This window comes from Dipodomys ordii, unplaced genomic scaffold, assembly GCF_000151885.1.
Source record: "Dipodomys ordii isolate 6190 unplaced genomic scaffold, Dord_2.0 Scaffold46, whole genome shotgun sequence".
Classification (NCBI taxonomy): Eukaryota; Metazoa; Chordata; class Mammalia; order Rodentia; family Heteromyidae; genus Dipodomys; species Dipodomys ordii.
In genome coordinates, this window is record NW_012267262.1 from 5,774,802 (window position 1) to 5,787,342 (window position 12,541).

Here is a 12,541-nt window from a genome sequence, read left to right on the forward strand (position 1 = left end):
TTCTGATATTTAAATTATGTAAATATGTTGTTCTTTATGTTATACTCACCTGGTTTATTCCAAACTTATTAAAATCTTAAGCATATGAAATTTGAGGAATTGAAATATTCAATATTATTGAACATTGTCAATCATATAGCTCTCACTTTGTTTTCCTGTTATTTCCCTCAGCTGATTTCTTTTTTTTTTTTTTCAGGAAAAAATGCTATTACACTGATGAGAGGAACAAATCAATGGGCAGGTTGGTGGGTGATGCAGAATTTCTCTCTGACCAATATGTCATTCAGAAAAACTAAATAATTCTTTGATTACTGATATCAGCAATTATAAAATTTAGGTTAAAAGTTTCAATAATTTGTTGAACCAATTTCCAAAATGACTAAATTTAACGGTATTAAAGTAAACAAATTTAGCAATACCAAAAATAAGATCATTTATTTGTTACTATTACTTTCACCATTTCAGGAAACCTCCCATGATATATTATGGAAGGGCTATTGTAATTGCAAACTACCACTCGAACTCTTTTATTTTAGAGATCATTATGCAGTAATAGTCAGTAGATAAATGATTCTAAGATGACCTAGCAGAGACTTATGGACCATTCAATTCAGTTCTCTTATTTCATAGAAATGTTAAAGTCTAGCCTCCATGCCCATGTAATGGTACATAAAGTGGATTTTGCATCATAGATCTGCACTTATTCTACCATGTAAGCTTCCTCATATGGAAAATGAACTTCTTTTCAAAAGTTTCACCTTAAAACATCAACTTATCACTGCTGACTGTTTAGTCGGGAGAAAGATAATTCCATTTAATGATTGCCCAAACACAAGGCTTCATGCTCATGCATGTTGTTGAGTTTTTGCTGTTACTGTTGTTCATTGCAAAGAAAACTCAACAGACAAAATCCAAAAATATTTAATAGTATGCTGTGCTCAGTGATGCTGTAGGATAATGACACATCTCAGAAATCTATACTATGAGAACAGCAGTCTATGTTAGAGAGTCACCAACTCTATTCCCCAGAGACTGTTGGTCTCTTTTTAAATACAAAATTTGATTGTGGTAAGATTTTATGACAAAAGCATAAACCATGGAGGAAAATAACTTGAAAATAGAATTAATATGACAGAAATTAATCCTGTACTCACTTTTTTAAAAATTAATAAAATTAATGTTGTTTCCAAAAAGCTAGACAAGTATTTCTGATGTGGTAAGGTACTGATTTAGAATGAATTCTATTTCCTTTATGAGTCTTGGTCTATGTAGAAAAATCCCAACTCATTTTGTACTAACATCAACGTCATCAAAATGTTGTTATATGTAAATTTACAACTGCAGATTTTAAAAATTTTGTCATATGTGTGTGCATCTGTTCAGTATGGGATGATTTATATTTTTGTTTCTTTATTTCAATCTCCATTAGTATGCTACAACAGAGGCAGTTTGTCTGCATCATTACTGGGTTTTCTGTTGAATTAGGCATTTTCCTTCAGAGATTTCCAAAATAAAAGTATTATATATTAAAATCTTAAGAAAAGTTTATTTGCATAAATCTATTATAGTTCTGTTTCAGTTACCTAGTGTTTAACATTCATGGTAAATATTTGCACATTAAATCCTAAAGAAATGATTGTTAATACTGGAGAAATAGCCCTCCTTTCTATGTTAGTCACCCTTATGAATAAATAAGTAAAGTGAATACCATAGCACGTGTTTCATTATGTTTATCTTTTATATTATGATTTTTATTTTATAAAGTTAAAATTCAGTTATTAGTTATTCTAAGAAATTTTCAAAGTAGCCTGAACCGTAATCAACTATTTAACATTTTATCTATTTTGCATTTTATCTTTATATTTTACATGCTATCTATTTTCTATTAATCTATTCATTATTCTAAGCAAAGTATCATGAATCTATTACTTATTGTTGCTTTGTTCTTTAGTTTTGTGGATATGAATGAGGTACAATAGGGAATCAATGCTGAAAGAGTTTACCCAATTTTATTACATATTTAAGTGAAAAATGATCATCTGATTGATCTGAGTTAAGATATTCATTGAATAATACTACTACATTCTTTACCAAAGGCAATAAATTGCAAAAAGCTAGAGTAATTGGTATATGAGCCATTTAATATCTTCAACATATTTTTGTATTACCTCTGAGTTAATAGTTATATGACTTTAAAGACATTCTTTATAGTAAAGCACACTAAAATAAATGTTGAGACTGCTTACTAATTATTTTATGCTATAAAATGGTGTGTTCTCTCCAAAGCTAAAAATGGCATGGCTTACAAACGGTCATCTTCATTATTAGAGAACTAATCCAAGATTTTTATATCTTAAATTTCACAACAGAAGATGGGAAGGTGGCTCAGTGGTACAGCGCTTGCCTTGCATGCATGAGGCCCTAGGTTTGATTCCTCAGCACTACATAAGCAGGAAAAAAAGCCGAAAGTGGCACTGTGGATCAAGTGGTAGAGCCCTAGCCTTGAGGTGAAGAGCTGAGGGACAGCGCTCAGGCCCAGAATCCAGGCTCTACGACCAGAACAACAACAACAAAAATTCACAACAGATTTGATGCTTAACTTCAAATATGTCATAGTAATTTTATCATCATAAAGCCAAATAAAATAGTTCTTATGATGCAATATTTGCTGCCTTCCCATTGCTGGCTTAAATTTTTATCTGAGGGTTTTTGCTTGTTTCTTTTGTTTTTAAGGCCAAGTATTGAAAGCCCATTATTTAGATGTAATATACTTTCCTAAGAAACAATTCTGTCTTGCCATTCAACTTAACTGTTGCATACAATGCTAAAACTTGCTTCACAGAATATCGTAAATAGTGTGCTAATATTACCTGATTTTTTTAGAGAACATAGCTGCTGTGACAATAACTTGGAGTTTTCACAACCAGCCAGTTTCACATCAGTGTTGTGGGAACATGTATTTATTTTCAGTATCCACTTTTGTAGAGTCCTATTGCTGACTTTTTTGTTTAAAGGATCTGTACCTCTAAAGAAATAGATATAGCTAGATATATATCCAGGTCCAGATTCAATGTAGAGATAGAGATACATACATGAATACACATATATCTTCAATAAATATAGTGCTTTTTAAGAATGCTATTCTTTATGCTCTTTGTGAGTAGTAATTCTTAAATATTTTCCACAGGATTTTTAATAAGGGTAACAGCTGTGCTGAAAGACTTTGAACACATTCTGGCTTTGTTTTCTTCTGTGTGGGAACAGAATATGTGGGTGTGGGTGTATAGGTGTTTTTTTGGACTGTTTAGTACTTAAGGGTCCTGTGGTGAAGGATTATGATAGCTTTTGAATATAATCAAATCTAGTTCTAAAAGGAGACTTTGTTCCAGGGTACAAAATTATTTCAGAAGAATAAAAAAGTGGATGGCTCAAAACCCAATGGTTCTGGACAAGTCGGCTTTTCCAGACCTGGAGGAGTCAGACTGCTATACAGGTCCTTTCAGCCGAGCACGCATTCACCAGTGAGTTCCATTTTTTTCGACTATCTGCCTTGCTACATTTTGGTACCTGGAGCTTAATTATAGAAAAAGATACCAGTGGCCATTTCAATTTTTACTAAATGGATCAAAGAATATATCACTGCATTAAAAATATACTTCATTTCTGAACAACACCTAGTCAATATTATGAATTTTTCATCCATTGTATGATTCAGAAACAGACAAGCAACAATCAGAAATACCTTTCAAGGCAATTACTGTGATAATCAACCAATTGAAATAGTACTGATAATACAATAGAATTTTAATTAATAATAGAATATTGTAATTAAGATATCAAAGCCATGCTTTTTAAAATTAATATATTTATTAACTAAACTATTTTGGTTTAATTTTAAAAAAACTAAAGGAAAAATATTTTCAGAGAATCTTAGATATCTCTCTATCCCTCTTTACCTACCTATGATATTCTATGCTTATATATTTGTATATTCATTTAAGTAGCACTCATTGAGTTCTGTATGTCACAATTGAATGTAGAAGGAAGATTACTATTACAATTATATCTTCTACTTCCATGGTAATACTGGTCAAATTGTGCAGACAAAAAGTATAAATTTCTAAGTAAATGAAGCAAGGTAGACAAAAGACAGAGAAATATGTAATACACTATAGGACCAAGGCTTTGACTCTACTTACACTGTTTGAAGTATCCTATATTTTGGGATATGGAAAGTTAAATGAAGAATGAAACAGAATTCCAAACCACCAAATATATGACCTAGCCAGATAACAGTGAGAAACCTTTGCCTTCCTAATACTGTATTTGTCCTATTACTTACTCCTAGAAATGAGTCTACAAGTTTTGAATGACATAATTCTAGAGAAATCTAAATGTCTGACAAGCTTAGAAAGAGGTTCTGGGGAGCATATTTAGCTTTTTGCTGTATATTTATTGGACCTCAATGTATCTATGGCACATCAGATTTTTTAAAAATGTTCCTATCTTCGAAAGCATAAGGAGCCAGTTTATCTTTGAAAACCTTCATATCCATCAGCTTATGCAAATGTCTTCTAAATAAATTTCCTCAATACCTCCCCATTTGTGTTTATAATATAATTCAAAGCATGTATACCATAGACTCTGTGCCACATTCATTCTTCAGCATCTATATCTCCCACCAGTTACTTAGTCTAGCCATGTTAATCTGGGCTCTGAATCGAATACTCAGGTGTAGTCATGCTGTTTTATTTTTTTCTGTTCTCTCTGTCTGACAGGATTTGCTCCTAGATCTCTGCATTTTTTACTTATTATTTTCTCCTCCTATTTTAACATCACCACCTCCCTGCCCCACCTTCTCTGTGCTGTTCTCTTTTTATTCCTATATATTACTTAGAATCTTATTTATTTGTTTACTTGTATCGTGTTTAATTTGTCCATAATGGCAACTGCATGAAAACAATGACACAAATATGCTTGAGAAATAGTTGTTTGGAAACGCTAAAGAATGTAATTGTAGCACAAAAGAACCATGAGGATAACAGATCCTTCTTCTGAGTCCTGCAATTTGCTGCATCTGAATAAAGAGATAATACATATAATATTAGATGCTGAAGAGCTCAGTGTCTAATACAAAGGACAGATGCACAGATTGAAGCCTGAGAAAATTAATGAGATAGGAAATGCACAAATAAATTGCATATTTGACAAAAGAAATGAGAGGGCCATTTTCAAAGGACAGGATCTGAACAGGCTTTTGGAAGAAGAGAGCCTACTTAGCAGGTAACAATATGGAGGGAGATGGAGATAGGAAGAATGATAGACATTAAAGGTAGAGAAAAACAAAAAGAAGAGATGCATGGAAATTAAAAGTAATGGTAAATTTTACTCCTTGACAGATAATCAGATAGAAGGAGCAGAATTGTAAGAAATAAGACTTAGTGGGTAGATAGGAGGGCTAGTATTGAGAGCCTTGGATGAAAACAAGAAATTCGATTATGCTCCTAATGGAGCGTTTATGACATGCTAAAGCTAGTAGGTGCTCTAAGGATCAGAGCTGTACTTTGGAAATCCAGTGAAAAATTGAATGTTGGGTTAGAACCATCTTCTCACAGTCTAGGCAAGAGGGAATGACACAAGGACAGAGGTAGAGTGAGAGATGGGGAGATGCAGTTGAACAGTTCCTTAGTGAGACAACTGTTTGTGTGCAGAGACTGGAGACACCAGAATCACAGAAAACCAAATACTTCAGGACTAAATGCCTGGTAAATGGTGCATTATCATTCACACAGATAGTAGTTCCTGGAAACAGGAAGAGTCAGAAGCTGAGTGAGACCCACTTCACTCCTTTTATCAGACTCCTACTATATTATAAATCAATTACTTTGTCATAGTCTTTCTCCTCTTTACATCGTGGGCACTCCCATGAACCTTTCTTTCTACTCTTCTCGCATTCAGCCAATGTAGGTCACCAAGGGCAGAGAAGGACTATTGCTGATTTCTGAGCTCTGTGAACAGGGTAAGCTTGGTTGGAGAGTGTGAATGAGGAAGGTATCAATGTTTAATGCATTCTATTTAGAAGCACATTGCTCATATCAGTGCAAAATTTATGTGAGGCAGTAGGAAGCTTGGTGTCTCCATTCTAAATAAGACTTTCTTGTAAACTGAAAGATTTTAAAGTGAATATCTGGTAACTCCCTGAATTTTCTATGCATGTATTTCATTTTTTCTGTTAGTTGATTCCCATCCCCAAGTTCTAACTTAATATACTTCATATGCATTAGCTTCAAAGGAGGAAACAAAAGTTGATTAGCTAAGAACTTGTATTTCTGGAAGGATTCTCTGTTCTGTTCTGAATATTAAAACCAATCCCCTTATCTTACCAGCTTTATAATAAACAATAAGGACACCTTCTTCAGTAATGCTACTCGAAGCAGAATTGTCTATCACATGTTGGAGCGTACCAAATATGAAAATGGAATATCAAAAGTGGGTAAGAACATCAAATCTTAGAGAAAGTATATATTTCTTATAATCAGAGTATTGTTGTGGCTGTTATTTGTCATTCCTGGGCTTTGAACATAGGACCTCATGGCACTAGGCAGGCTCTCAATTGCTGAAACACCCCTCTAGCAAAATTGTTATTTAACCACTGAAGCATTGACTTCATTCATTATGTATATAATATGTATGTATATAATATGTATGTATATAATAGAATGAATGCAACTTCCATATGTTACATTTTGCTACCTTTCATTTAAAAATCAAAAATAATGTTTAAGGAGGTCATCAGAATATGAAATATATACATACCTTAGAATAGATTTTATTTCCCTAAATTCACCCAAAAATAATAAATTGGATATTTTTAAAAGAAACATAAAGGGGCTGGGCACTCCTGTAATCCTAGCTACTCAGGTGGCTGAGATCTGAAGATCATTCATTGAAGCCAGCCAGGGCAGGAAAAGCTATAAGGTTCTTATCTCCAGTACACTATTCAGAAAAAAGCCAGAAGTGGCACTGTGGCTCAAGTTGTAGAGCGCTAGCCTTGAGCACAGTCTCACTCAGGGACAGAGCCCAGGCCCTGAATTCAAGCCTCAGGACCTACAGAAGGAGTGGGGGGGAGGGAGAGGGAGGGGAAAGGAAGGGAGATAGGGAGGGGGTGGGAGAGTGAGAGGGGGGAGAGAGAGAAAGAAGGAAAGAAAGAATAAAAGGAAGGAAGAAAGAAAGAGAAAGAAATCAGAATGTTCACTGAACTGAAAATATGCTACATGATAACATCCACCATGGGTATATGTGCAATAATAAATATAGTAATTGGGGGATTTAATTTTTTGAGTTCCAGGTATATTTTAGATATGAGACCCTTGGCCGTTGTATAGCTAGCGAAGATCTTCTCCCAATCTGTGGGCTTTCTATTGATCTGGCCAGCTATGTCATTTGCCATGCAGAAGCTCTGTAATTTCATGCAATCCCATTTGTCCAACCTTTTTTTGATTTGTTGTGTTTCTGAGTCTCTTTTAAGAAAATTTCCGCCTGTGCCAACAAATCTTCAAAGAAGCAACTGCCCAATAAATAAGTGGGCTTAGAGAAATTTCTCTGAAGAGGAAAGAAGGATGGCCAATAGACACATAAAGAAATGCTCAACCTCCCTATCCATAAAATAAATGCAAATCAAAACAAATCAAAACAACATTAAGATACCACCTCACCTCAGTTAGAATGGCTATAATCAAGAACTCTAATAACAACAGATGCTGGAGGGGATGTGGACAGAGGGAACCCTACTGCATTGTTGGTGGCAGTGTAAACTTGTTCAACCACTTTGGAAAGCAGTATGGAGGTTCCTCAAAAAACTCCACATAGAGCTCCCCTATGACCCAGCAATCCAATCCCAATTTTGGGCATTTACCCAAATGATCACAAACAAGACCATACTAAAGCTACCAGCACAACTATGCTTATGCAGCATTATTTACCATAGCTAAGATATGGAACCAACTCAGATGCCCTCAGTAGATGAATGAATCAAGAAAAATGTGGTATATATACACAATGGAATTCTGTGCCTCCATCAGAAAGAATGACATTGCCCCATTTGTTAGGAAATGGAAAGACTTGGAAAAAATTATATTAAGTGAAGTAAGCCAGGCCCAAAGAAACATAGGTCCCATGGTTTCCCTTATTTGCAATAACTAGTATATGTCTGAGACAAGCAGAAATGGTCAGATAAGTTGATGTTAGGTGAAATGAACCCCAAGATAAGGACTCAAATGTTTTTTTTTATGTGATTGTTTCTAACACATTTATAAGATTATTTCTTTGTTGCTTTGTATGTCCCTCCCCTACAGTATAACCCCTGCTTTCACTGTATTTGATGTTGGTATAAGTTGTGGAGGGGTAGGGAAAAAGCAAATTGTTTAAATAGGGATACAGATGGACCCATTGCAACAATGAGATGTACAAGATGTCATGTCGAAATGAACTTTACAACTTTGGCGCAGGGGGTGGGGGGTCTGATAGGGAGGGGGAAGGATGGGAAGGGATGGGAAGGGTAAAGAAAGGAGGAGGCAACAATTCTTGAGGAGAAATGCACTCATTACCTTGCCCATGTAATTGTAACCCTTCTGTACGGTATTTTCACAATAAAAATATTAAATAAATATAGTAGTGAAGCATGGTAGTGAATGCCTGTAATCTCAGCTACCTGGGAGAATGAGGCAAGAGATCCACTAGTTCAGCCTGCACAAATTAGCAAGATCATATCTCAAAGTTAAAGTTTTTAAAAATGGGGAGGATTAGAGTATAGTTAAGTAGTATAGTATTTGCCTGACACATCCATGACCCTAGGTTTAACACCTGCTACATTTTCAACCAGACATTTGATTTAAAAATAAAATTATTTTTAAAACTTTCTCTATACCAATAAAATATATAGATATATAAGGCCAATCAAAATTACATTCAATTCATTATTGTCCCATTTTATAAAAGGGTATTTTACTCAAGTGCAAAGTATATTTTCAAAACATTTCAAATAGTTGTATCATATTCTACAATAAGCAATTAAGTACAAATTAATGGCAAAGTAACAATTATTCATTTGAACCATAGTAGTGGATAATGAAAGGCTTTTGTAATAAAAATAAAAGGATTCATCTGTTGCAGTTGTGCAATTATTTTTAATTCTTTATGAATATAAATAACATTATAATACATATATTATTCTCCAAAAAGGCTTCCTGACTGCCTATTCTCACAAGCACGGTGTTACAAGTTCACCATACTGCAGTCTGCTGAAATGAAAATTTTTACCGTGTCACATTGTTATTTAGGTCCCTTTGGCTAAGTATAAACAAAGACTTCCAAAATAACCTCCCAAGATATTTGGTAGGGGAGGAGAGTAAAATTATTCCTTGACCAACTTAGTCACTTTGAGGGTTAAAAAATAAAATTGTTCCTGGCACATGTGATTATAAGTAAGTGGATATTATTGTATGACAGAGTGAATTTGTGTGAAAGATCATAGTTGGTGTGGCTATGGAACTAAGGATATCATTCAATTAACCATTTATCCTTGATATATATATATATATATATATATATAAATACATACATACATATACACAAACATGCATTTAAACGTCATTCATATATACATATATACTAGTTGATTATGGGATTATATATACTAGTTTATTTTGTATATTTCTCTGAATTTGGCTCAAATGTTTTATTTCTGTTTTCTTGTTCTCTTCCTAGGTATCCGTAAGCTTATAAACAATGGCTCATATATAGCGGCATTTCCCCCACATGAGGTAATTCTGAAAGACAACTTCCCTTCTCTTCCCTTTCCTCCCTCATTTCCTCCCTCCCTCTCTCCCTTCTCTTCTTCACCCTTCTTCCCTTCCTCTTCCTTCTCTTTCTTCTCCTCTTCTTCCTTCCCCTGCATATTCTCTCTCTCTCTCTCTCTCTCTCTCTCTCTCTCTCTCTCTCTCTCATCTTCTTGAGTTTTAGACTTAGGACCTCCACTTCCTAGGCAAGTTCTCTACAATGTGAACCATACCTGCACTGCTTTCTTGTTTTAGCCATTTCTCAGTCAGAGTCATATGTTTTGTGCAGGCCAACCTGCAGCTGTGATTACAGACATGAGCTTTCATGTCCAGATTATTTTTTAAAAAACTTTTAGTCTACTAGTGTCGTACCTACCCCTGACTCAATCCCCTCAATCACTGGAACGATGGACCCACTACTATATCCACTTTCCAAGCAGCAGGGATTATAGACATGAGCTACTGTAAATTTCCATCAAAATAGATTTCCATGAAAATTTATTTTCTTGCTCAATGCATAATTATTTATTTCACTGGAGTTTGGTTCCCATAACCCTTTAAGACTTCTAAGACTGTGTTATAAACTTGGGGCTATACACTGGCTCCGCTCCTCCAGAACACTTCTCATGTGAAGAATCACAGTCACTGAGGGACTGACTATAGATTCAGAATGTAGAGCTCTATCCTTGGTCCAGCTTGAGATCCAAACAGGGCAGATCCCTCAATGTGCCTTCTATTTTAGGATACCTAAAAGTTGAAGACAAAGTCAAAATGGAAATCTGTAATTTAAGACTTCTTTTTGAATCTTTGCCAGATCATTACCTCTCTCTCTGTTTAAAAAAAATTCTTTAAGTTATTATCTTTAAGTAGTTGGACAAAGGAGTTGCCATTTAACAAAGCAGTTTATAAATACAATACTTCTTGTTCAATGTCTCCCCTTTCAACATTCTGATCCATCCCTCTCCAACCTACCCCTTCCTCATTCTTCTTAATTTTGTAGGATATACATTGAATTCTTGACCACATTCTCTCCCTCTTCTCCTCTTCTGTTTTGAGTAGAAATGCCTCTTGCACTTTGTGCTTGGCTTTGCCTACAATGAATAATACTTAAAATTGTTTTAACTCTTCCTTGCTCTCCAAATCTTCTTGGCTTCTTTCTTTAAGCCAATTCATATCTTAAGATGAGGAGAATAGTTCTTTCGAGATTTCACTTCAAAACCAGCACTTTTATATTTATAAAGCAAAACAGAACATTAACAGGTTATAATATGTGAGTAATATTCAGGCCTGCAGAGACAATACTACATAAAATATACTAAGAAACTCTTATTGGTTAATAATTTAAATGTTTGATATAAATTCTCATTTGAACAACTTACTAGGATAGACAAAAATACTAAATCAATATGTATACATACCTATATACATATACATTTACATACATATACATATATATGTAATTGAGGTAGTAGAATGTCAAGTAGCAAGGGCAGAATTCTGAGCTTAGTGTACCAGCATCTAATTCTTACATAATTTATAAGTGTCTACTTAGAGAAAGAATGATAATACAACAGCCAATATATTTGTGTTTGCATGTGCTAAGTCCTATGCTTGGATTTTCCCATTATTCTGACAAGAACAATGAAAGAAAATATATAATTATCTCCATTTTAAAGATAAAATAACAAAAGGCCAGAAAAATAGAACACCACTTACTGACTGCAGGGTTAGTGGAGTGTTCAGAATATCAAAGTTAAATCTCGAAGACAGCCTTTTATAGAAAAGGAAACTACAATTTCTTTTCTGTGTGGTCATTTTCTCTACATAATCAGGCTGTATTCTAGGAGTCCATTTTACAGTTTGTGGGAACTTTAAGATCTGTCACAATTGGATTGTTAAAAATGTTCATGTTCACATTTATGCACGTAAATTAGTCAAGAAAAGAAAAGAAAAGAGTATCCTCAAAATGAAAAGAGTAAAACAGAGTAAAATAAAATTGGCTCAGGAATTTTGTATTAATTTTAAGTGCCAATAAGTCAAGGAAAGAGAAGAAGGCTAGTTAAAAAGAAATGAGCCAATGACATTGTCTATATGCTGTTTTATGAAAGATACCTCAAAATGGACCTCTTACTTTGTTCATGGAAACTTACTCTCTTATTTAGCATTCAAAAGTGGAAGAAAACTTTCCTGGGAATGGACTATGACTTAAAACACAGTAACTTCATTTCTTAACCAAAAATCACATCAATATCTGACATCTATGGGGGAGACATTATTTTACTTAAAAATGTGCATGTCCAAACAGTAAAACTTGTAGGTCTCATTTAGGTAGAATGAACTCCAACGGTTAGAAGCAATTGATTTATGCAATGATTTTCATGGAAACCATCAAGGTATTTCCAGCAACAGTAGCTGTTAGTCTAACCTTCTCTACCTTAGGAGCTTGTCTTAGGCCCTATAGCCTATCTTAAGCTCTGCTGTAAAGTAGGGCCTTTCCTGAAATGAGCTAACACAGGCCTTATCTTACCAAGTGATGCAGGCAACCCTAAACAACACACACACACACACAAACACAACAAATCCCCTACTCGCACATAACTCACAAAATCCAAGCTCTCACACAAACCAGAGTGCAGAGTACTCCCTGCACCTAGTACAATTCTCCACCTGCAGCCCCCTAGCCATATAAACCCCCTTGTTCAAGG

General features: G+C 34.6%; 1 protein-coding gene across 2 annotated transcripts in view; it reads left to right on the plus strand.

Moving 5' to 3' along the window:
- Positions 1-12,541, plus strand: part of Ano3 (anoctamin 3) — a 221,679-nt gene that overhangs the window by 130,112 nt on the left and 79,026 nt on the right. For both annotated transcript variants that reach the window (XM_013019567.1, XM_013019568.1), the window contains 4 exons: positions 197-241; positions 3,390-3,521; positions 6,387-6,493; positions 9,766-9,821. In XM_013019567.1, coding sequence (XP_012875021.1) covers positions 197-241; positions 3,390-3,521; positions 6,387-6,493; positions 9,766-9,821 — 340 coding nt within the window. The remainder of the gene's footprint in view (positions 1-196; positions 242-3,389; positions 3,522-6,386; positions 6,494-9,765; positions 9,822-12,541) is intronic.